Source organism: Chaetodon auriga, chromosome 18 (genome assembly GCF_051107435.1).
Source record: "Chaetodon auriga isolate fChaAug3 chromosome 18, fChaAug3.hap1, whole genome shotgun sequence".
NCBI classification, from domain to species: Eukaryota; Metazoa; Chordata; class Actinopteri; order Chaetodontiformes; family Chaetodontidae; genus Chaetodon; species Chaetodon auriga.
Window position 1 is genome coordinate 15,747,774 of NC_135091.1, and position 23,910 is coordinate 15,771,683.

General features: G+C 43.4%; 1 protein-coding gene across 1 annotated transcript; it reads right to left on the reverse strand.

The window, feature by feature from the left end:
• Nucleotides 1-12,771: 12,771 nt before the first annotated feature.
• Nucleotides 12,772-22,643, reverse strand: tbx18 (T-box transcription factor 18). The gene is made up of 8 exons (XM_076756443.1): nt 22,278-22,643; nt 20,611-20,773; nt 20,095-20,196; nt 18,631-18,802; nt 17,913-18,080; nt 16,790-16,854; nt 15,404-15,498; nt 12,772-14,554 (listed from the first exon to the last, which is right to left on the reverse strand). The coding sequence occupies exons 1-8, from the start codon at nt 22,510-22,512 to the stop codon at nt 14,013-14,015; spliced, it is 1,542 nt and encodes a 513-aa protein (XP_076612558.1). The 5' UTR covers nt 22,513-22,643; the 3' UTR covers nt 12,772-14,012.
• Nucleotides 22,644-23,910: the final 1,267 nt, after the last annotated feature.

A 23,910-nucleotide genomic window follows, 5' to 3' on the forward strand; every position in this document is an offset into this window, starting at 1 on the left:
CACAAACATGGACGAGCTTTTGTTATATCAGCATTTGCCTGTCTGTCTCTGAACAGCTTGTGTATGTTTGTCTGTTGTCAGTCCTGCTTCTGTGACGTTACACTTTAAGACTTTAACATATTGTGTTACATCTGCTGTTCATTGGGCACAGATATGCCTCAACTCCAAAATAGAAAGGAGTCTATTTTAAGTTTTTATGATCCTTCTCATTATTTGCATCTACAGCAATCTGCCCTGTGTCTTAGAATTAAACACAAAATCTAGAGTTAGTGTGGTAAGAGAACCAAAGATGTGCTCTTGAATTGTAGCTACTGTAACACACAGTATCTGCAGTGCTAAAACAGGCTCATAGACCTTTGTCACTGTGGCAAATGCTACTTGTCATAGTAGAAACAGTGCAGGTGCCCCAGTAAACCATGCCAGTGAGCAAGTATGCACAATACACTATAAGAGCCCATTAAATCGTACAGTAAACTGATAAATGATGTGCAGAGCTGTTAAGAATGAAAGATGTTTATTAAATCAACCAGCTACCATTCGTGTCTTTATCAAATCAAGTCCCAAATAGCTCATTAAACAAATGAATTTCTCATTCATCCTTTTCTGAGTTCCACCCCTCACACTACAAACTCAAACTGTTATTTCAAATCCAGCATCTGACTGTTGACACATCAGCAGTCCTCGGATTTTACTGCCACAGTAATCTGACTGCCCTTTGGTTTGAGGTTCTTCTTTTTAAGACAATAGAAATGAAAGCGAGGTTATGTTTTGAAGATGGATTATGATTGGAAACACTCCCTCTGGAGCGTTTATGACACACATACAACCTTGAATCCAAAAGGGCTGTGAAAAACAAAAATAAAACAGAATGTGATAATTTGATAATCCTTTTTGATATTTACTCAATTGAAAACAGTACAGAGACAATATATTTACTCACTACTTTTAACTCGTCAGCTTCATTGATTTTTATAAATATATGTTTACTCGAAATTTGATGCAGCAACATGTTTCACAGGAGTTGGGACAGGAGCAACTTAAGACTGGGAAAGATGTGGAATGTTCCAAAAACACCTGTTTGGAACATTCCACAGGTAAACAGGTTGACTGGTCACAGGTGATAGTATCATGATTGGGTATGAAAGGGACATCGTGGAAAGGCTCAGCCATTCACAAGCAGGGACGGAGCGAGTTCACCACTTTGTGAACACATGATTGGATAAAGGATGTTTCTACATGGGCTCAGAAACACTTCGTTAAACTGTTGCCGGTAAACACAGGTCATTTGCAAATGATTGCATTCTATTTTTATGGATATAAGAGGGGCAATAAAGGGCTGACGATGTGATTTGAGGTCGAAGAACAAAATGCAGAATGAACAGCACCAAATGGAAGGTTGTGATTAAGGAACTGGATATGGCCAACGTTCCCCCCCACAAAGGCCAAGTTGTGATTAAACAGTGGCTGTTTTAAATTTTAGCACTGAAATAAAGGATGAAATATTATTTCATCCTTTAAAACGAACCCTTATAATTTTCTCTAAATCCAATTAAAAACCAGTGTTGTTTCCACCATAAAGCGTAAGCTCCACGAATGTTTTCTTTTAATTCTAGTAAAACACTCCAACTTTGTTTTGAGAAGTCATTTACAGTTTCTTACTGTCGTCATAATCATGATCAGACCAGTGTTAACTACTGACAGTATCTGATTGGTTGCAGTGAGGCCCGCATGGGGTTGGCTGGCAGCCACTGTGATTGACAGCTCTACCTGGGTGGTAGGAGGCAGTGACAGCTCTGTCACTGTGGAAACAAACACTGCAAGCCAGCCAGCCAATCACAGTTGAGTGAGAGCCCCAGGGATTCATCTAACACATGCTGAAGATTTCCTCAAGACCAAAACACACATAAACACACACACACACACACACACACACACACACACACACACATATATATATTCTTCTATTTGCTGTGCTTTCCTTTGTTGGATATATGGGTGCATATGTGTTAAAGTTTATTTGTGTGCGTGTGCGTGTGTGAGTGTGAGTGCATGTGTGTGTTAATGTGTGTTGAGTTAATGCATGTGTTCTTCTCGTGTGGTGTGGTCTTCTGTCGACACTGCCTCTGGGTCGTTGACGTAGTTGTCATGGGAGAGTGCTCTCTGGACCTGTGCACACACACTTACACACACACACACGCATGTAGATACACACACACACACACACACACACACACACCAGGGGACAGGGGTCAGCTTGTATTAAAAGACCAAATAAACGAAGCTTTCCACACCACCGACCCGCCGCAGACAAGACAAGCAGACAGGAATCGAAACCGCGGCAGAAAGAAATGTGTGTATGTGTGGACAGGGGTGGGGGGGGGTTGTGTGTTGGGGGGCTGGAGAAGGAAATGTCTTTCATTTTTTGGAACAGCTGGTTGTATCAGCATGTGCAGGGACTGTTCCTTACCTGGAGGACATGAGGTCAACCACACCTGCACTGCTGAAGGGTCCTTGCAGCATCATCCTGTAGTTTACTTGACCTTTAACCTTGCCGTAGGCACAGTAGTTTACCACAATGGTGCCTAAGACAGATGCTGTTACATCTGAGTGTGCGAGCCTCAGTCATTCGGCTGCTGTTTTTGTAGTTATGATCATTTTATATTATGAGTCAAACATATTCTAATTACGTCAAAACGTCACACCCAGCTGCTCCCTGTGCTACTGGTTTCTTTCAAAAGTTGCAGGATGAAATCAGGGAACCTCTGCACAGCGCTCACTCTGCTGCCATCAGCGCAAGTGGTTAGTAGACCAACAGTCCTTTATTCACACGTTAAAATACAATTAGTTATACATACTGAAGCGCATTTAGGAAATGTAGGAACAGTTTGTTTGCCAAGATACCAGCTAAAGTCAGTAGCCATCCTTCACTCTGGCTATTAAACTGTGTGGCTTGCGAGCTAGGCATGACTTGTAATAGCAGAGCTTTCAAAACAACAACAACCACAACAATAAATAGATCGACAGTATTAACCCTAATGTGCAACCCTAATTGTAGAAAATTGCATCATTTGTTTTTTCTTTCTGGAGAAGGACCCCCATGCCCCCGGCTCTTCTTGTGGTCTTGCGTAACGCCCCTGCGTTTGGCTGTAGCACTGTGCCGCTGTCTGATCAGCCTCTGTTAAAGGCCTGACCTTGGAGCTGATGTGCTGACTGTGCTGATCCAGTTGTATATCCCTCTGTGTGTTGTGTGGGCGCAGGAGAACCAGAAAACAGGATCATACACATGTGTAGTACACATTGTGTAGTATGTAGATGTGTTATTTTCACATTTAAATGCTTTTATCTGGGAGTTTGTTGTCTTGCTCTCCAGCTCCAAACATTCTACCCCAGTCAGCCATTTTGTTCTCTTCCTGTCTCTTCCTATCGCTCTTTCCCCCGTTCCTCTGTCTATTTTTCTTTCTTTCTGTCTTCTTTCATTTTGCTTTCTTTGTCACATCTCCTTTCAGCTCCTCTGTCTTTACTCCTTTCTCTGTTTATTTCACTCTTTCTCCCTCTTTGTCTCTGTTTATGTCTCCTTCTCCCCAGTCTGTCCTTCTTGCTCTCTGTCTCTTTCTCTCCCTCTCCGGCCGCCATAAATCGCTCTACTGTTGGCTGTTGAAGTGTGAGGAATTGCAGATCTGATGGTTTCTCACAGCTGTTGCAGGCTTTCCCAGGTTCACCTCACCGCAGTGCCCTCTGTGGTCCTGACTTTCAGACCTGCAGGCAAAATATACAAAACACGAATAGGGTTTTAAACATTTGAACTGCTTTGATGTGTGCTTGATTTATCTCGCTGAACGGACCAACAAGTGAACACATCTCATGCAATAATAAGATAAATCATTTTTAAAAGCTACCAAAGCACATATTCAAGTTTTCCTTCTTCTGGTTTTCTCGATTTATGAAATATTTTATAATTTTAAATTAAAGGCGTTATGACCTTCATCTGTCTATAATGAGATGGCAAAAGTACTGTTAATGTATTTATTTGAACACATAATTTGATTATTACGAGTGATACTGCTGTTTGCGTATGTAAAGTACTTAAATTAATTGGTCTGAGTTCAGTCAAAGTGAATATGATGCCTCAGCACTTTGAGTCAGACAAGGAAGTGAGCGTCTTCCAAAGTTTCAGCCTTTTTAGTGCAAAAATCCCCCTGGAAATTTGAAGTGAAAACTTTGGAAGCTTTGTAAGTCAGACTGTTGCAGCCTGGTGTTAGCTTTGGCCTGTGAATTTTGTCTTAAACTTCTTACACTGAAATTATGTTGGAAATGGATCTTTTCACAGCCAGTATGAACAGGAGCAATGATTATAGCAACCAATAACTTTTAATGCACACATGGGCATGTGAGCACTGATGTGAATTTATCCTTGAAGTATCATTTCCTCTGATTTGTAACTGATCCACAGATACTAAAATATGTTTTTGGAGCCACTGGGGATGAAAGGATGTCACTGGACATTTCTCAGGTCTGCTCATGTCAGGGGATCATTTCCGGTATGTGCTGTCATTGAGTATGTTTTTCCATTAAATGTTTCTCCATACGCACAATGCAAGCTCTGCCTTACTTGCATTACTCGCCTGATGGTATTTTGATGTGAGCAGGTAAACATGGCCGCTGACAATCTGTAAATACTCACTTGCACCTCGTGCCTGGGAGAGTGACAGATCTGTTGTTGTATGAAGATGCAGTGTCCTGTGTCAGCACAGTCTCGCAGCACATTGCTAAATATCCTCTCGCCATTCCCCACCTCTCAGCAGACATCCTACCCCGACTGACACACATACACACACACACACACCAGCCAGGCCAGGTCTCATTATGGCCACACCACGTACCACAGTGTGATCTAACGCCCGGCATGTGACCCATCCAGTGCCGCCAGCAATGTGCTCGTCAAACAGCCCTTTCTGCTCAGCTCAGCTTTTGGGATCGCGATTAAAAGAACAAATCACTGAAAAAAGAAGAAGCCAAGGTTCAAGCGTGTGTGAAAATGTGTGTCGGAGATGTCTTTATGTGGCTCTCACCTTGGCCTGTTCAGCAGATTTCATGTGGCCTCAGCCATCAGTCAAACCGCAAGACACAGCCAGCAGAGCAAGAGGAGCAGATCATTATTATCACCTACAAGGATAAACAACTTGTGACCTCTCTCTTTCTCACCCCATCCTTCTTCCTCACTCCCTCCCTCCTCACTTTCACTCCCTCTGTGCTCCCTCACCCTGCCTCCTCCACCCCCCCTCCTCTCATCTTTCCCTGCAGTTCCTCCTCTTGCTCCTCCTCTCTCTCTCTCTCTCTCTCTCTCTCTCTCTCTCTCTCTCTCTCTCTCTCTCCCCCCCCCCCCCCCCCATTGAGTGAATAGTGATCATGTCTGGCATTTCATCGGCTCTTTGCACTTCTCTCCTCTATTAAGATTGATGGGCTGCTTGGCTATAAATGAGCATGCTAAGACTTGGACAGGGCCTCGGTCAGGCAAGGGCTACATCCACACAAATACACACACGCACACATGGACACTCACATGCACCGTCCCTATTAGCAGCAGAATGTCAGAGCTGGGGCCCTGGAAAGGGGCACTATTTTTGTTACATGGAAGCATACACACACACAGAAGATATATGCATACAAACACACCCACGCTGGCATGACCCTGTCAGTCACCTCCAGCAGCGTCTGCTCTGGACCAGTAACTTGCACACTGCTGACCAGTAGTTCTAATGTCTTCTATGTTGTATTTCAGCAAGGAAAGGTTTACTTGCTCAAACTGGTATTTTTAATTTCATGCTGTAAATTTGGACTTTATTGGCAAGATAATAGCTACCATTTTGAATGTTGTGATGTTACTGAATTGCAGAAAAAAAAAAGTTTTGAACTGTGCGCAAAAGGATTTAATCACACAAATACATTTACAACTGATTAACCAAGCATGTGATAAAAGGCTGCTATACTTTGCTATCTCATCTTCTCCAAATTCAAGAACCGCAGACTATCCATGATCCAGTGTTTGGAGGCTTCCCGCCAGTTTAGCACGGCTCATCTTCTTGCTGGAAGACCAGTGTGTGCAATACATTTTGAGTGGCTGTAGAGGGTTACCTTCAGGTGGTTAAATACCAAAACAAGCTGTGAGGGGATTTGATATAATTGGTTTTCCAAATATTTCAGTAAAAACACTGAATATGGAACTCCAGAAACCCGAGATCTTGGAACAGAACCAAAATGTGTGAGTTAATGTAGCTGCGGTGGGACATCTATTACATGAGGCATCTGCTGATGAATACATGTTTGACAGCCATCATTAATGGAGCCCGTGCAGTATTTTGAATTGAATGAGGCCGTGTCGAGCACAAATTGATGAGCTGTGCACTTGTGAAAGGATGGATGACCCGTCATCTTCTGTCAAATTTACCTTCAGATCTTTTTGCCATGCCTCTTTCACCTCATCCAGAGAGGGAGCATTTCTCACAACATAGAAATAATGCTTTTACAGCCAGTGACTATGGAAAGCATTATATCAGTCGGATGCTGTTCAGGCATTTGGGTGAATGATTTACATGTCTTATGAGCCCAGCCAGTCCCTGGCCTGCACACAATCTAAAAAAGTGCTTTCTGGATATGTCAAATTTGGCTACAAGTAGTTCAAATGAAGCAAATATAATTGTCTATGTGTGAGTCCTTAAATGTGAAAGTTCCCTTATTGTTCCCATAATAGAGGGTTGAAATTGGTGGTTTAATGTGATTGCAGCATAGATGAAGCCCCCTGCCGGCTGTAATGCCTTTGCAATGGACCACACACACCAAAGTCTCTCAGACTGCATAGAAGCGTCATGTAGGGTCATAGATGTCTGTGAATACAGTAAAGCAGACAGTCAGCCTGCGGGAGCAAGTTACATTCAAGTAAGTCAGGGAAAGGTCATGACAACAGGTAATAAAAAATGAACATTAATTTCAGGTTTGTAACAGGACACAAACCCTTGTCTGGGTCCATCCACCCATCCCCACCCTTGCTTTCTGCTCTGCTACATTTAGGGTACACTACTTCCTGAATGTTACCATTGGATGTAATTGTCCAGTATGGATGTAAATCCAAGGTATTCTGGGCTGTGGGCCTGGTGCGGAAATAACTTTGTTGTGGGCCACTAAACCCAGACATATTAAATATATGAAGATATTACATTGCTTTTTTTTAATGTACTGTCCCTGTCTGGAGAAATTGATTGAGCTGCATATAACGCTGTTATACACTTCCAGGGCTGGACTTTTAGTAATTTATTATTACTCATGTCAATATGATTTTGAATAAAGTTTACTCATGTCTAGAACAGAACCTGGAGTTTTGGTTTCACTTTGACTCTCTAAATGAAAATTTTTCCCAGTAAACCCACCATGGGTACCCTCATAGTGTCTGCATTATTCAGGGTCTATTGAGCAGCTCTGGGTTTTCTGTTTTAATGACATACAGTAGTCATTCAGTTAAAGTTTAATGGCTCAGCTTCACATCCTAAGCCCTTGTAGAACTGTGTAGTGATAGCATCCTCTTTGTGCATTCTAGTTTGGGTGTTTCCCACTTTTCTTTGGTGCCACTGTTTAGCAGGTGCTTAGGTCAAGTGTTAATTTAAGTTCCCAAAAAATCGTGAGCCCTTAAAACTGTCTGCCTAAGGCAGCTGTGAATAACTATACTGCATTTAGTGATGTGTTGGCCCAAAGGCTCTTAAGGGACATAGTCACATATCACATGGCTAAAGAACTGATAGACATTTACAAGACATCGCAGGGCCTGTTCTTTCATTTTGGCTCGACACACAGTCTATCGGACCCTCTCAGTGTCTCCCATAAACACACACAGTGTTATATACCAACTATGAAGTGTGCATGTGTATTGACATGAGTGAGTGTGTGTGTGCGTTTCTTTTGTTTGTACATCACTGCAGAACCGGAGAGAGCATTGTCGCAGGTGCTCATGTCCCTTTTGTTGACATGGAAAGATTACAGGAAAATATTGTGTCATAATTATTTCTCAACACCTCCCTCATAGATCAGAGTTCATGGGTGTCTAATAAGGAGGTACTGTGAAACATGCCCTGTGGAGCTGACCATAAATCAGCTCCGCGGGGGGAGATTTGATGACAAAGATTTAACGGCTGTAAAGGACACCCTGAGCCTCAGATTCTTGCAACTGTCATCAAATACCCGCTAGTCCATTAACAGGTCACGCAGGAGTAGCTGAGCTGAGCCTGCAACATCATCAGCATACCCACCCACCCTCTTGTCACCAGCTGAAGGCCCCCCCGGAGCACAGGTGCACTTCCTGGAACAGCATAGGGGTCAGAAGACCCTCTTTTGCTCCAGTGTTCAGTCCTGTCTCCTCCTCTCCATAAATCTTTGCCTGCAACACGAAAGCTTGAGGTGACCCCTGAAGTAAATCCTGAATTCTCAACACTGAAGTCCAACTGACTCAAGTGTTGAGGCACGTTCCAAGATCATTACAAAACTCCTGTTTGGGGAAACCTTCAAGAGTCTTCAAGAAACTTGAGGATTTTCCTTTATTTCGAGAAAAGTTCATCTAAACCGCCATTTGTAATTCTAATTTGCTGCTCATCAGATACAAACAGACCTCTTTTTTGCCTCTGACTGTTGCGAGTTTCTGTGCCAAACCTTATTCTGTGCTCCAGGGAACTTTCTTGTCACTGCCCAACATGACCTCACCTGTGGACTCCCCAGTTCATATGCCTGGTCACGTACAGCAGGCCGCAACTCCCCTCTGAGGACGGTCAACCACGTGCTCGCGTCGTCGGCCCATATGTTAATGCGCACTTCAATCACACAGGACGCTAAAACCACATAACTGGCCTCTATGCAAATGCTAACTTGTGTGTTGAGTGCTCATGGTAGCCAATTCCCTGAGGGCAGAAAGGCAGCGGGTGGAGAGGAAAGATATGGTAAATAGGTTTATTTCACTTTCGCCAAGGCTCACTGTCTGAGGATGCCAGAGACCATTATTCTGTTCATGGGAAACATTTTAAGGCGATGCTAACGAACAGCAGCATCTTTCTTATGCTTTCATTGCTTATTGCTTGTATTTAATGTGACTCTGAAAAGGCAACGTTTCATGAGCTCAGAAAAACAGCCCTGTTTTCGTTTTTGTTACTTTGAATTTCCCAGCTTATTCAAGATGCTTCCAAATAGTTTATTTAGTTTAAGAAGTAGAAGCAGTTGAGAATTTTCTCAGCTCGTAAAGGAGTTCTTCACCTTTCAAAATGGTACCTCAAATTTTAATCCAGTTTGTTGACATGACCGATGACCGTCTGAAACGCTGTGTTCCATCCCCACTGACGCTAAACGTCTGCCGTGTACAGCGTGATCATTTTAAAGAGGGCCGAGCTCGAGCTGGTGATGCTCAGTTGACTTCATGTGCCAAACTGTAACTGTTTGTCTAAACACTGTGCCTGGAAAGGTCAGATGTGCTTGTAGTTCCTTGTAGTATTCAGCACCAAGCAACAAGTGGAAAATGCAAGACTTCATATTTCAGCAATGCAAGCAGGCCAAACACTTGTGTGTGCGTGTGTGTGTGTGTGTGTGCAGCTGTGAGAGCGCAGGCATGGATAGCTTTGTAAAAACATTGTATTTTTCAGGCCTAGCTCACTGAATGCTGAAGCTTGGTTGACCACCATCATGTTTAGTGTTGTTATGACAACACACAGTTATAATTAAAGTCCAAGTAAATCTCTCTCATTCATGTTTCACTTTTATAGTGTATACTAATATAGACATATTAGTATGCCTGAGCTGGCATGAATACGTACCCATACATGCAAACAGACTCTAAAATGAAGACTGATGTCTCTCAGCTTTGATTTGATGCCTCAGAGCTTTGGGGATATTCAGTGTCGTGATGAGATCCTTTGGCAGCACTGCGAAGTGTGTATTTATGTGCAGCTAATGTTAACAGTAAATCAACATAGCTGTCTTTAGATAACATTAGGTATTAAAAGTAAATTATTATTTTCATTTGGATTATTTTCATATTGTTGATGGAAACACAAGATGCACATCAATCAATGCAAGTCAATTTAAACCTTGATGAACCCTGTTTGCTTCATCTTCAGTGCCTTTAGCATGCCATAAACTAGACTGTGGTTGCCGTATCAGTGATGTTTCTCTAACCTTAACCAGGTGGTTTTAGTTCGCCCAAAACCAGTAACCATACCTTAATAATGCTTATTGCAATATATCCCTTTCCTACATGCAGGGAGGTAAAAATAAAAACATTCATGGTAAACATTTTAAACATGAATACCTTGTTTTATATATTGATGATTAAAAAGAATATTTCATGTTTGTGGTGTTCCACAAAATGTATTTTTCTTATGCGAAAAAGTTGCAAATTAGCATAATTTGTGGGAAAATGAGTTGAAGTGATGACACTTGTTGCACATCTGATATACAGTAATGTTTTTTTGTTGCTTCACTAGGATGAGGCCTAAAGTTGGTTGCTGCTTTGTCTGTTTGTCCAGCACTACAGCAGTAGCATCCTGTTTGATATGGATATTCATGGCCACCAGAGGATGATTCCTACTACTTGTGTTTTTAGCTCTCCTCCCTTTAATTTTTAGATTTCCCCTTGTGTCACCCGCTTGCTAATCTCTGCACAAGATATTTCATGACTGGAAGGGCTCAAAATGTGTTGAGAATGCTCCTTGTCCCCAGAGGATGAACCCTGCTGCCTGTAGTGACCTGCTGGCATTTTCAAATAGACTTTGGATGTCTTCCTGGCTCAAAAAGTCATGAGCTATTGATAAATGGACAGGTCTGCTTCAACTTCATAGAAGTCTTGAACACACACACACACACACACACACACACACACACACACACACACACTGTTGCTCTCTGTCTCCTCTGTCCTCCCCTCCTTGTCCTCCTCCTCCAGGCAGATAGCGTGACAGATCCGTCACGTCAGCACCTGCTTGTACACAAGTGTTAATGTCCCCACCTCAGCCGAGAATCACTGGACCACTGACACCATGCGGGAGTGTGTCTGTGTGAATATACGAGCGTGTGTCTATCCTTCCCAAATCAGAACTCCTTGCAGTTTTTAAAGGACCTGACAGGGTGAAAGCAATTTTGCTGGCATTGTGTATACATGGGAATATTCCTGCCTGCGTTTGACGGTGTGTGTTTCTGTGTTTGTGTGTGTGTGGTACGGATGCACCAGATGGGGGTCCTGTCCCCTGTCAGTCAGAAAAAACAAGCCAATCATTCCTGGTTTCTAAAATAAGCTCTCCTCCCCCCCTCGGTCCTCTCTCCCCTCTCACATGTGCTCCTCTCGTCAGCACCTCTCACCTTCAGAGTGACAGGAGACAACTGAGGGGCTGAGGAGGAAACGGGTGACAGCAGGAGACAGTCAGCAACTTTTTGGGACGAATACTTTTGTGAAACTAAATCAACAGATTTGTTTTGTACGTAATCATACCTGAAGGGGAAATTTAAGAACAAGTGCTGCTTCACGATGTCGTACTGCATGACGCATGTTTTACAGCTGTGACCTATCAGACAGAATCCTCGCTTAAAAAAATCCTGTGCATCTCAAAAACCCAGAGTATAGGCCACACTGCAGGGAGGTCTCATATCAGTGAATCATGAGAGCTTACTATCTGAACGTAAATCTACTGTGACCAGTTGTCGGCTCAAAGATTGTTTATCTTCTTTGGTTGATTTGCTCACACATACAGTAAAGGTCTGTATTGTGAGTAATGTTCCCTAATTGCACAACAGTGTCAATTCAAAATGACCACCTTGAGGGTGTTTTCAGGAATTTGAGTCATTAATAAAGATAAACTACTGTATAGTTTTGGCTAGCTGCAAAAGTTTACATTGTCTTCTTTTAAATTGCTCTTTTTGTATCCTTACCGACAACAGCTCCTTAGTCCTGGCTATGACAAGAGATGGAGTGCGTAGCACTTGTCTTGTTTTCTTTACAAAATTTATTTTGGGAGCAAAGTACTGAGGAAATATATCTCTGTGTTTTGTCTTGGTTTCTTGGAGTCTGGTCGGAGTGCTTGTTCAGGTGTTAAAATGGGTTAAAATGACAAAGCTTCAGTGACAGCAAACAGCTTTGTGAAAAATCTTGGCTTATGCTTTCAGCAGAGTATGACTTTGGAGGACTGGGGAGGGGGCTCAATTCTCAAGGATCTACATGAACTTTGAGACTGTGGGGTCACACACTCGCTGACAACTCAACCACCTGTTACCACATACACAAGTGTGCACGCACATATCTACACCCTCACACTCACACATTCACCGCACACCCTGCCTTGTGTTGAAGGTATTAGTTTGCATGGCCATTGCAAAATAAAGACAATGTGTTATTTGCTTATGCAAGTGTGTGTGTGTGTGCATGCGTGTGTGCGTGTGTGTGTGCGTGTGTGTGTGTGCGTGCGTGTGTGTGTGCGCCTGCAAGTTATTCTTTCTCCCTGTCTCCTGTGGTATTTTTCATTTCTCTGGCATCCAAAGCCTGTGGAACAACCCCAGTCTTTATCGCACACACACACACACACACACACACACACACACACACACACACACACACACACACACACACACACCTCTCTAGCATGCACATGAGAGCACACAGTCCTCTGTTCTCTGTTTTCACAAGGAAATATTGTATTTTTAAAGCACTGTAATTGCTTTAGGTTAAAAAAAAAGTGTAAATAAAACACTCACACGTGTATGTTCACAATTGCCTTAATAAACAATACAAAATCAGTTAAATTACTAAAATTTTGATTACATATTAACATTGTGACATGAATAGATATATTTTATTTGGCTCAAAAAGGTCACAGAACACGTTAATGTCCTCGGCCAAAGGGCGTGATGATATAGCGCGTGTTTGCAAAGAAAAGCTTTTCGGTCAGGTTCAGGGTTAGCTGTTGCATATCTGACCCAGTCTAAAGAGCAGAAGCAGGTGCATTGGGGTTTTTAAGTGCGAAGGGTCACACAGCCCTTTATATACACATCTCTCCTCCTGCCGGCCTTCCCCTTACTATATACAGAGTCGTCATGTGCAGTTACATCTGTGTCACATAAGGGAAGATGTACTTCAGCCTGACATCCAGACAGCTACATCAAGTAAACGTCTGTCAAACCAGACGTGGAATATGTAGATCAGTCCGTCATCCTCCCACAGCTTTAAGCCCCTCAGTCCGTAACTGTCACTGGGACATCTCCCACGGCTGTCTTCATGGCCATGATGTGAATATGTGACAGGCTCGTGGTGTTGATTAGTTTTTTTAAGAAGTCTAAGTGGTGAAAAGGCCCTGCCTGTAGTGCATATTACTAAATGGACTTCAGCTACATGTTTTTATTCCAAAGACCTGATCGAGAACATCACCAGGCATGTCATGACATAGAATTTAATTGACAAAAGGAATTTAGTCAATATATCCCATAAAAACAAGTTTAAAAGTAGTGTTCAGTAACTCCATCCAAAGTAGGCAAGATCAAGGAGGCAATGTCGAATGCTGTGTGTGTATAATAGTTACTGCATCAGGGACTCCTGCCAAGGGTTGAAGTGCTTGCTTTGAGTGCTGGGCCAGCCCAGTTTCTGCCCAATCCATAGTCAGTTCCACTTCAATCACTGGGTTACATCGTTTGGACTCCTAATCCAAAAGCTGCAGGAAGTCTCTCCCTTCAGTGACCACTGCAGCTGCACATGCATGTCCTAGAGAACATACTCGAAAGATAAGAACTTGTTAAAAATATTCCCTTCAGATAAAAAGATGCTTTGACGAGCTCTTTATGCTCACAGAGGCAGTGGCTTGATCTCTCACTCCTCTCTGTTTGTCCACAATTCAGCTCGATGCTTGTTCAGCACATGGATGACTAATTCATAGAACGTTCTGAACCAAAAGCAACTCACACCCATTCCAGGGTGTCATTTTGTTTTCGTGACAACCCCAGAGTCAAATTCAGCCCATGTGGGCCGTGACCTGTGAGGCCCCACCTCCCGGCTGGCTACCTGCCAGTCCTAAAGTCCGAGAGTCAAACAAGAAGCCCTGCTGTCCTCCGCTGAGCACACCCAGACTGTCCGTTAGGGTCCCACTGGGAGTAGAGCCAAGGAAGTGACTCTGATGATTGGCAGTGGCAGCGGCGGCCATTTTATCAGGGCTGGCAGCGAGGCGCGGTGAGGGAGGGAATGTGTAACCGTACAGGCTGTAGGGCGGTGTGTGGAGGCGAAGCCCAGCGTAACCCTGCGGGGTGGGGTTGGATAGATAGCCGAGCTGAGAACCAGAGAGAGGCAGGGAACAGAATCCATCGCTGTCATACACCGATGGACCTCTGGGAGGGGAGAACGGCTCCGGGGGGTTGCTATAACGATGGAGAGGGTGTGTGGGTCGGCTGCAGGTGTAATCGGGCGGACTGAGAGGGCACACCTGGAAAGGTGAGGAGCACGGGGACGTGGAGAGCAGGTGAGGTGATGTTCCGACCCCTCCATGAGCTCCTGGGACCCCTACAGAAACAAAGCCAGAAAAACAGAAGAGTGAAACTTAAATGCAATAGTTTGGTGATTGTCTCAGAGGCCTAAAACAACTAGAGATCAACTGATGCAATGAGCAGAATCCGTTCTAACCTTATTATACGAATTGAGTATCGGTCCTGACATGACTGATCCACATTAAATACTGCTGCTTTGCAATGCCATAATAAAATTAAATATTTCTGCTATCAGTTACATTCATTCAGTCACAGCCGGCTGCCAACTGAGCTTTTTGCTCACAGGAATTCCCGGTTAAAATGATTTCAATGTGTTATACAGAGTGGAAAAAGAGTGCACGGGTAATGGATCAGTACTCGGTATGAACAGATACCCTGAGTTGAAGTAGCATAATCAATAAGGAGATAAAATGTTGAGATTATGTTTGCTCTTGTGCCTGAGCAAATAATGACTCTCAGAGGCCAAAAAGGAAGCATTGTTTTAGCAAAACCTCTTTGGGAGGTTCGTGTGGGCGATTGGCCGGACAAAGACTGTAACCTCGACAGCTGACACCGCCTTCTGCATGACACTTCCTACTAACAGTCATCGTTGGTTTCTTGTAACCCTGACCACAATCTTTTCCAAAACTTTACCAAGTGCTCTTTGTGCCGAAAAATAACCATACCTTAACCATAGTGGTGGGAGATCAGAAAACAGTAACATACCGTTGATCGTTTTTGTATTGGTCACGTACAGTATGTTTTCAGAGGGCATCCGGTAAATCAGGGCGCCAGATCAACAATGACAAATGTCTGACTCGGCCTTTTAGTTTGGATGACTTGACTTATTCCCAGTATCCAGAGAACTCCTGTTAGTGAACTCTACCTTGCTTGGCCATGCCGGGGATGTCCTCAAATGTGAGTGTTCGCAGAGATGGACGCCAGAATGCATAAGACTCAACCAAAGCCTCCAGACCCATCCTGTAAAACACAGAGAAACGCACACGTTAGCGTACAAGCACCAACATTACTGATGCAGCTGCAGCCCCTTTCTCCCAGGATGCCTCACTGGGTTGCACATTACGCCAAGCACCTGGCCGCCATCTTAGTCACCCGTGGGGCCTCTCTTGCCGTCTCCATGGAGATGGCAGGTAATGAGGGGCATAAACGCCACGTTGCGATTGGCTGATGCCAGCCGGGTGCTCGGAGGTAATTGCTTTCACACGGCTTTTACGGGCGAATCAGGACGAAGGAGCAGGAAGCCGCAGCAAGGATTTATGAGGTGGGACTCCCCTTCCCCCAGTCCGCGTCTCCCTCCTCCTCTAGGTGGGGCAGAGGGTTGCTGTGGCGGGGTAATGCGAGTGCTCTGTTACCCCTCGTTAGCGTGAGGATAAAAGTCCTCCCCCCCGCGGGGTTGTAGCCACGGTGATAATTTAGACAAGCTGCCCGGAGCGGTTCTGTGTGCTCCAAAGCAGCCTATCAGAGCAGAAGTTTATTTAGCAAACTGCTTAACTCTTCCTGTAATATTTAAGGGAGGTTTTTTCAGCCTTCCTGAGTTTAACTTTTATAGGGTCAGCTGTCAGGGTTATCCAGTTTGCCATTCTCTACCTTCCTCCCTCTCAAATTTTCTGTCTCGCACGTCCGTCCTCCTCCTCGTTCTGCTGCTCGCCCCCTTTCTCTCCCCTCCTCTCTAATGATTTCTGTGAGGCCTCAGGGGAGTGGCTGTTTGGAGCCTGCTGGAGTTTTACTGCTGTGTTGTTTTAATGCTGTGTTTATATATGTTTAGAAATGTGTTTATACAGATTTTCTTCAGGAGACTCTTGACTTTTATTATTTTGCTGTTGATGTTTATGTTCCCGAGGTCGGCTGGAATCTGACGCTCCATTTAGGTTTGTATCCGAAGGTAGAGCTCTCCGTCTCAAAGCATGTGCCTGTAACTGCGCAATTGCGGGAATTAATGTGCCTTTAAAGTTAGCACGTTTAACTGAAAATGCATCATCGATTAATATGGTGAAATCATAATAATATGTGCCACGTCTGTTCAGTTTAGTCCATTTTTTTCCTGCCATTTAGGACAGATTTAATGGGAGGCTGTTGCACATTTTCCATTAGAAAAAAATAAATAAATACATAGCTTTGCTCCCCATAAAATCGGACTGAAATAGCCGTGACAAAAACCACAACCAAGCCAGAATATAATGCAGTCATGCATCCCACATTACCCCTAATGCACTAGATAATGTGAAAATCTCTGTGGTTGAAATGAACTCACCGGTTTCTGCCAGAGTCTCTGAAGCCTTTGGCAAATGGGTTTCTGTCAATTTTCAGCCTTGTAATCTGCAAAGTGAAATAAGACTCTAATTATTTCCAAAATTTTAGTTATTACAAAGTCCATGATAACATGTACTGTATGATGGAAGATTTTTTTTTCCTGCCAAATAATTTTCTTTCTCTGTAATCTTTCAATCAGATCTATAAATAAATGCATTCACGTGCATCGTTAGCTGCAAATTGTGCCGCATGTATGCGATGAATATAGTGGGAATGCATGTATGTAATTGTGCGTTTCCTTGCACATATATGTGAATTTTGTGTGTGTGTGTGTGCGTGTTCGTTAAAGTCTGTGGGGCTGCCGTGGGGCTGCCCAGGCTGTGGGTGGTGTTTAAGGCCCAGCTCTGTGACCCGCATCCAAAGGGACTTTTATAGACATCACCACCATGTTGTGACTTCAGCCAGCCAACCGGCTAACATCCTCCTTCAAAGCTCACACTGACTGGTCCTGTGCAAAAAACCCAGAAAAACCAGGAGCTCTCCCTCACTGAATACATGAATATACTGGCTTTGATATTTGGTTGGCAAAATCCAGAAAATATCAGATGCTCTAGCAATGAAGAAAAGCACAAGTAGTGAGGTGCACAGTTATTTCTGAACAGTCCCTCCAATGAGCCTTTTACTTGGTAGAACTGGTTACACAAACTGTAGTACCTTTCTCTTATTCTCTCTCTCCATTTTGCAGAACACACACACTCACCCGTATAGACACACACATGTAACACACACTCAACGAGGAATCTGCCTTTAAAATTCAGAGCAGACCACGTTCTTTTGATATAGAAATCAAAACTTCTTATTTCATGTGTTTACATCTCGTAGTCCTGTTCTGTCTTAAACACTGAAGGTATCATACTGCAGTGTGACCTGCAGAAATGCATTTCAAAGCTCTATCGGTCATTGCCCACTAGTATCTACAAACAGTGCAAAACGACAAAACAAACAGTAGTATCTGGCCACAGGGATGTTGCATGCTGGAAATGTGGGTTTACTGGCCATGTTGGCTGTTTCAGCGTGTTTGGTTTTAGGAGGAAATGTGGTTGTGTGGAGGTCAGCTGTGCTACCTGTTGATTCTGATATGCTGTGACGGTGGTGAACACAGTCTCAGGGAAGGAGAAGGTGCGGGTGCCTTCTCCAGCAGGGACGGCTCTCACTGGGGATAACTCCTCTCCACACTCCTTGCGGATCACATGGACCCGTGGTTGGTACTTGTGCATGGAGTGCAGAATGATCTGAGTGGGGTGGGGGGGGGTGGGGGGTGGGGGGGTAAGAAATGATCCTTTAAGGCTTAAATGACATCACAGCAATTTCAGGCTATTCAGCGCTATAAAACATGATTGTTGGATAATGAACGTGTTACATGCACCTGCACACATTAAAGAAACACACACAAACATCCACAATGTGGCACATCAGAAACCCTCAACTGAAAGAGGGATTTATGGAGCAACACCAGAATCGTGTGTTTGTGTGTGTTTTTCCTCATATTGCACTTTTACTTTCTTGTAATTATTACAAAATGCTGCAGAAAAAAAAAATCCAGTTTCAGGCTTATGTCGTCTTGTAAAATATGACTTTTTGATAAATTAGTATCTATTTTAAAAGACACTGTAATTATCACAACAAAAGCTATAAAATCAACATTTAAATTATATAGCCTTATTACAGCTGAGATATAATTCCATTAAAGGGGCCAAAGGGAGGTAAGTATACCCATGAGTATCACAGATATATAATAAAATGATAGATTTTTTTTTGCACAGTCCTTGTTGTGGCACTTACATGTCCCTGGTCATCCAGTTCGTTGTTGGTCAGTTTCAGTTTGTCGAAGCTGACCACCTGACGCATCCACGTCTCTCCTGAGGCCGGGGAGTCCGGGTGGATGTAAACTCTGGGCGGCACAGGAGAGTCTGCATTGCCTGCTACCATCCATTTGGAGCTGTGGTACACGTACCTTCACACACACACGCGCACACACAGGGCGGTAGATGAACACTAGTTTGCTTTTTTTTTTTCATCCTGACATTTCACATGTGCAACAGCATGAAATGACCAGAAAAAAAAGACTTAGGTGATTTTGTCCCCAACAATTAGCTTCAATCAAAAATAAGAGATATGAGGACATTTTTTTTTAGTTGTATTTGCATTCTGACTGTCCTGCTTTCAGCTGACAGCAGAATATCTTTGCATGCTTTAGTTACTTATCCTACAGGAAACATATTAAATATGTTTTTTAATAGATGACATGGATCAAACACATTTTCTCATGTGCTACATTTTATATGAATATGTTAAACAAAGTGCCTGCCAAGTCAAATGTCCCCTTTGATTTTTAAAGCAGGCCTAAAGCTATTTTAATTACTATTTTAAGGCATATGCCTGTGGAGTGAAATATGTCAAAGCTTAAAACGATGTAATGCATACAGTGGTCTGTGGGACTAATGGCCTTCAGCTAGAAACACAACTAATGAGATCCTCATCTGGCTGAAGGTGTGTTGATCACCTGCTGTTAAACGTTTGGTTAAAAACCTGCAGACCGTCCAGCTCTGAACCGCGTGCGCCTTTGAGCGCAACGTTTCCCTGCAGCCTCCGATCTGCTGTCAGACCGACTGACCGCGTAAGATGTCCTCCAGCATGTCACTCATCCCTGCACAGCGCCGCTAAAAATGTGTTCACATATAAACGAGTTTTGAACGTTTGAAATGATAGACCTACAGGGTATAGCGTGCAAAGACTTGGCTGCGTGGACGCCGTTGCAATAACACGCTGTTTTCTTCGGTATCATAACGACATTTGTTGGCTTGACCTTCCAGGGTGGAGAGGTTAGGCATCCAAAAGGCCTTTTCCAAAAGGGACGGCAAAACCGCCGTGACAAAACACCGGTGCCAAGCGCCATTTGTGGAGACAAGACTGGGGTTGCACAATTGAAAAATCTTGTGCTGACCCAGGAACACTGTATATAGAGTCTAAATTAAGACTACATGCTAACGAAAATGACTGTAATATTCCCGTTTCTATAGGACGTGCGTGTAAGGTTAGAGGCCAATACAGTCTACCTCTATTGTATTTACAGATTAGTCATCACTTAGATATTCCTAATCCTAATTTTATTTTATCTACTTTTGTCAAATGGCATTTTAAAATTCATAAAACCATCGCGAGGGCTCAAAGCCTCGCGTAGCATTAGCATGTATTGCGCAGTATGCGTGCGCGCGTTTGTGCGCGCGCGTGCCTTGAGTGTCTTACCTGTATCGCTTGTTGTCCACGGGGATTATATCCATTGCAATGTAATACTGCTGATGTGGATCCAGGCCCGTAATCTTGACACGCATAGCGGGGAACATCCGCCTGACCGGAAAACCAAATAAATCAACTGCATAGGAGACTTCAGCTCAGCAGACCGCATGGATTTACAACACACAGTCATTATTACTGGATGATAATAAGATCAACAAAAAATAATAATGATAACATCTTAATAAAAATAATCATTCAACAGAATAGGCCATTTAGGCTGCCGTGTTAGGGATTATTTTATGGTCAATTATAGTCATCTGATTACTCCTATAATTATTTGGTTCAAAGCCTTATGTTTTATATCTGATTTATTACATTATTATTTAGTCTTTAGTAATATTTTGTGCATGTTTTTATTATAGGTTTGACACATCTGCTTTATTGTGTATACTGTAACTCTTTCTTCAGCAATCTCTGATCACGTCCTTCTTTTTCTCTTTCATTCCCACATGAACTGTGTCTTACCGTCCAGCCTTGGTAATGATCATTTCCGTGCCGATCTCGTGGAACCGTTTCCACAGGTCTGAGCCCTGCAGGTCCACGCGGGTCTCCTCTCCGGTGCCGCTTACCGGCGCCGCGCACACAGCTGCGGGCTGCGGGCTCTCCAGCAGCGCGTCCTCGCTCTCCGCTGCACCGGAAAGAGGCGAGAGGAGCAGGTTTTAATGGCAGCACACCCGTCCAGGCCGAGCACTATTGACCTGCAAGGTGTTGCTCTTGGAGACATTTTGTCCTGTGACTAAAAGACACGTCTAAACTCTAAAAAGCAGGACGAACTTCCTACAACATGGCTAGATAACATCACCAAGGCTATAACTGTGTAAAGCACGTTTTGCTTTTCACATATATTAATATGATTTGTTTAGTGGATTATTACAGTTGACCATTGCAGTGATGATTGTAATCATGGAAAAAACGTCCAGCAGCCCCCGCAAAAATTAACCGATTTTATTCCACATTACAAGTTATTTTACAGCTCTTACTTCAAGGGGGTAAAAATGTTTTTAAGCAGTCTACTCACTCTTTAATCCTGGTGCACGGAATCTGTAAGAATATTATGTACGTCTCTGTAAACTCAGGTCACTTTGCACTCATTACTGAATACATACACAGCAGTATATTATGATACAGTAGAAAATGTCATGTTTACTATACACTCATTACTGAACTCCGATTTAAGTCCCAACAGGACGTGCGTAATGATTTTCATGATGGAGTACTTGAGTTTAAATCTGTGTTTTAATATTGAGGATATGCTTAGAGGACACCCCTAATAGTGGTGTTTATGTGTCTCACCGCTGTTGTTATTTGCGCTGTTCAACACAGGCCTCGCCAGGTGGTGGAAATTTATGGACATTAGACATGGGCCTAACAAGCCCAACTAACACAAATACAAGTCCTGAGCCAAGTGCATTTTCAACTTGCAGCAGATTTAAATCGTAATTTGTCAGGGCCGGTCGGTTTATTTCTTTCTGCAGACCTCTGAGCATCCTTTCCGTGGCAGTTTCCCTGCCTTTATACGCTGCTAATTGGCGTGTTTATGATTGCAACACAACTCATAAAGCGTCTCACATTAGTCACACTCACACCACTCATATTTACTAGACCAGGGCCATGATATGATATCACATTTCCACTGTGTGGCTCTGACCAAAGCCTAACGTTGTTTTTGCTTCATGATCGGAATCTTTAGTGTCTTATTACCGAGTTTCTATCGGCAAAACGCAAAGGAGAGCATGTATAATCCTGATGAGAAGAACTGTGCATCTTCTTGCTAAAAAAGAAATGTCGGCGAATAGCTAAGAGCACGATTAAACTTTTTTCTTTAAAAAATAGTAGTAGGATAAAAAAAATGCGCGTGCGCTTATGGTTGAGAAATTAAATAATTCGCTGCATGTTTGTAGAAAGCTTTGAAAACAACTGCAGCCTACAATGAGAAAATCTATCAAATAAGATAACATGTTCACCTTTATTATTAAAGGATCCGACTACTAATTTGGTAATGTTGCCATTTTAAGAGACTGTTTTATTTATTCTCTATTTTGTATTACTTCATTATTATTATTATTATTATTATTATTATTATTATTATTATTATTATTATTATTATGCTTTATTTGTTGTTATTCACTTACGGGATCCGTCACTTGCACATTCTGCCTCGCTGCCACGGTCGCTGGTGCACGCTCTGTCGGCCCGCGGCCCCGGGCTCCCGGTTAGATCAGAGACATCAGTTCCGTCCTCGTAGCCGGGGGACACAGCATCCTCTCCGGCCGTCCTGCGTCTCTTTTCCGCTCCGATCAGCGCCTCGACCGAGAATGCATGTGCCTTGACACTCAGCGCGCACGGAGACCGCCGCTTCTCTGCCATTTCTCTCGGTCTCGGGACGGAGGAAGGAGAGGAAGGAGAGGAAGGAGACGGCGTCACGAGCTTGCAGGGAGCAAGAAAAGTTCAAAACACAGACAGTCGCGAAAAAGGGAATCCACGATGGCAGTCCGGTGCTTTCGGTGCGACGGTTTGTCCGTCCTCGAGCCGGACCGCAGAGGAAACAGAGGGAGCCGGGACGGGCTGTGATAATGTCTCCGTTATCCGTGAGAGCCGTGCGGACTTTTGGAGAGTGTCAACAACCGGAGCTTAGAGGAGAGCCGGAGAAAAGGACCTGTCAATCACAACACAGAGCAGCCAATCACGAGTAATCACAGCCCCCCGGAACTTTCCCCTGGTCCCGCCCGGTATGGGGGCCGCTCGTGCCGCCTTATGTGGTAAAAGTAAAGCTGGTGATTGAATCATGTCCTCAGGCGAAGGAGCGCGAGGAGCGTCTCTCTGGGGCATCGCGCGCATTTTCACACACCGGCCCGACATGCTTTGCATATCTGCCCATTAGTACCTCCTGCACGGGGGCCACTTGTGGCCCCTATCCTGAAAATGTGCGATTCTTAACAGCACGTACGTGTTTCTCATAGGCAACGTCTCCAAAATGTGTCTGTGCCTGTGATAATCATTGCAACTAAGGGGCCAAAATAAATTTGGTTAGGCTGCTGGTACCCTATGTTTGGTCACTGGAAAATATATGTTCAGAATTTGTTTAGTTTTTCTTGTTGTGTCTTTCAAAAGACTTAAAAAAATAAATAAATAAATAAATCTGAACGAGGTGTTTCCACGTGTGACTTTTACCACTTCTACAAACGTTGTCATCCCATGTCACTGAGCAGCTGGAGTGGACAGCAGACCAATAACAAGCTGAATTTCAAAAACAAAAATAAAAAAAAAATAGAGAAGAAAAGAAAAAAGGAAAAAGAAAAACACACACATAGAAAATTAAAAACAAACATTATGCAGCTCAACTTATCTATGCAGTGAAATATTGATAACAGCCTGTCCTTGAGTTCAATGCGCAAACAAATTCCAGTCCTTGTTTCACCGCAACAGCACAGCTGAAAAAGATGAAGTACCACGGCATGAGAAGCTGTAAGTGCACCAAGAGAAAACTGCAGTCACAGTAAATAATTACTGTTGATCACAAGGCGGATGCATTGTTTAAATGGCCTAACGAATATATGCCTAAATAGAAATACATTCAAAATGTCTCTTATGTCCAATAATAAATATCATTATAGACCTGCTGCGCCTGTTGTTTGATAGTTTAGTACGAAAGTAATAAAATATGCCACTGTCTGCTTGAGCCAATAAATGATAGGCTACAGTCAGATAGTCAGAGGATCAGAGAAGTGTCATGATGGGCAACAAACTGAAGAAGATTCTCTGACC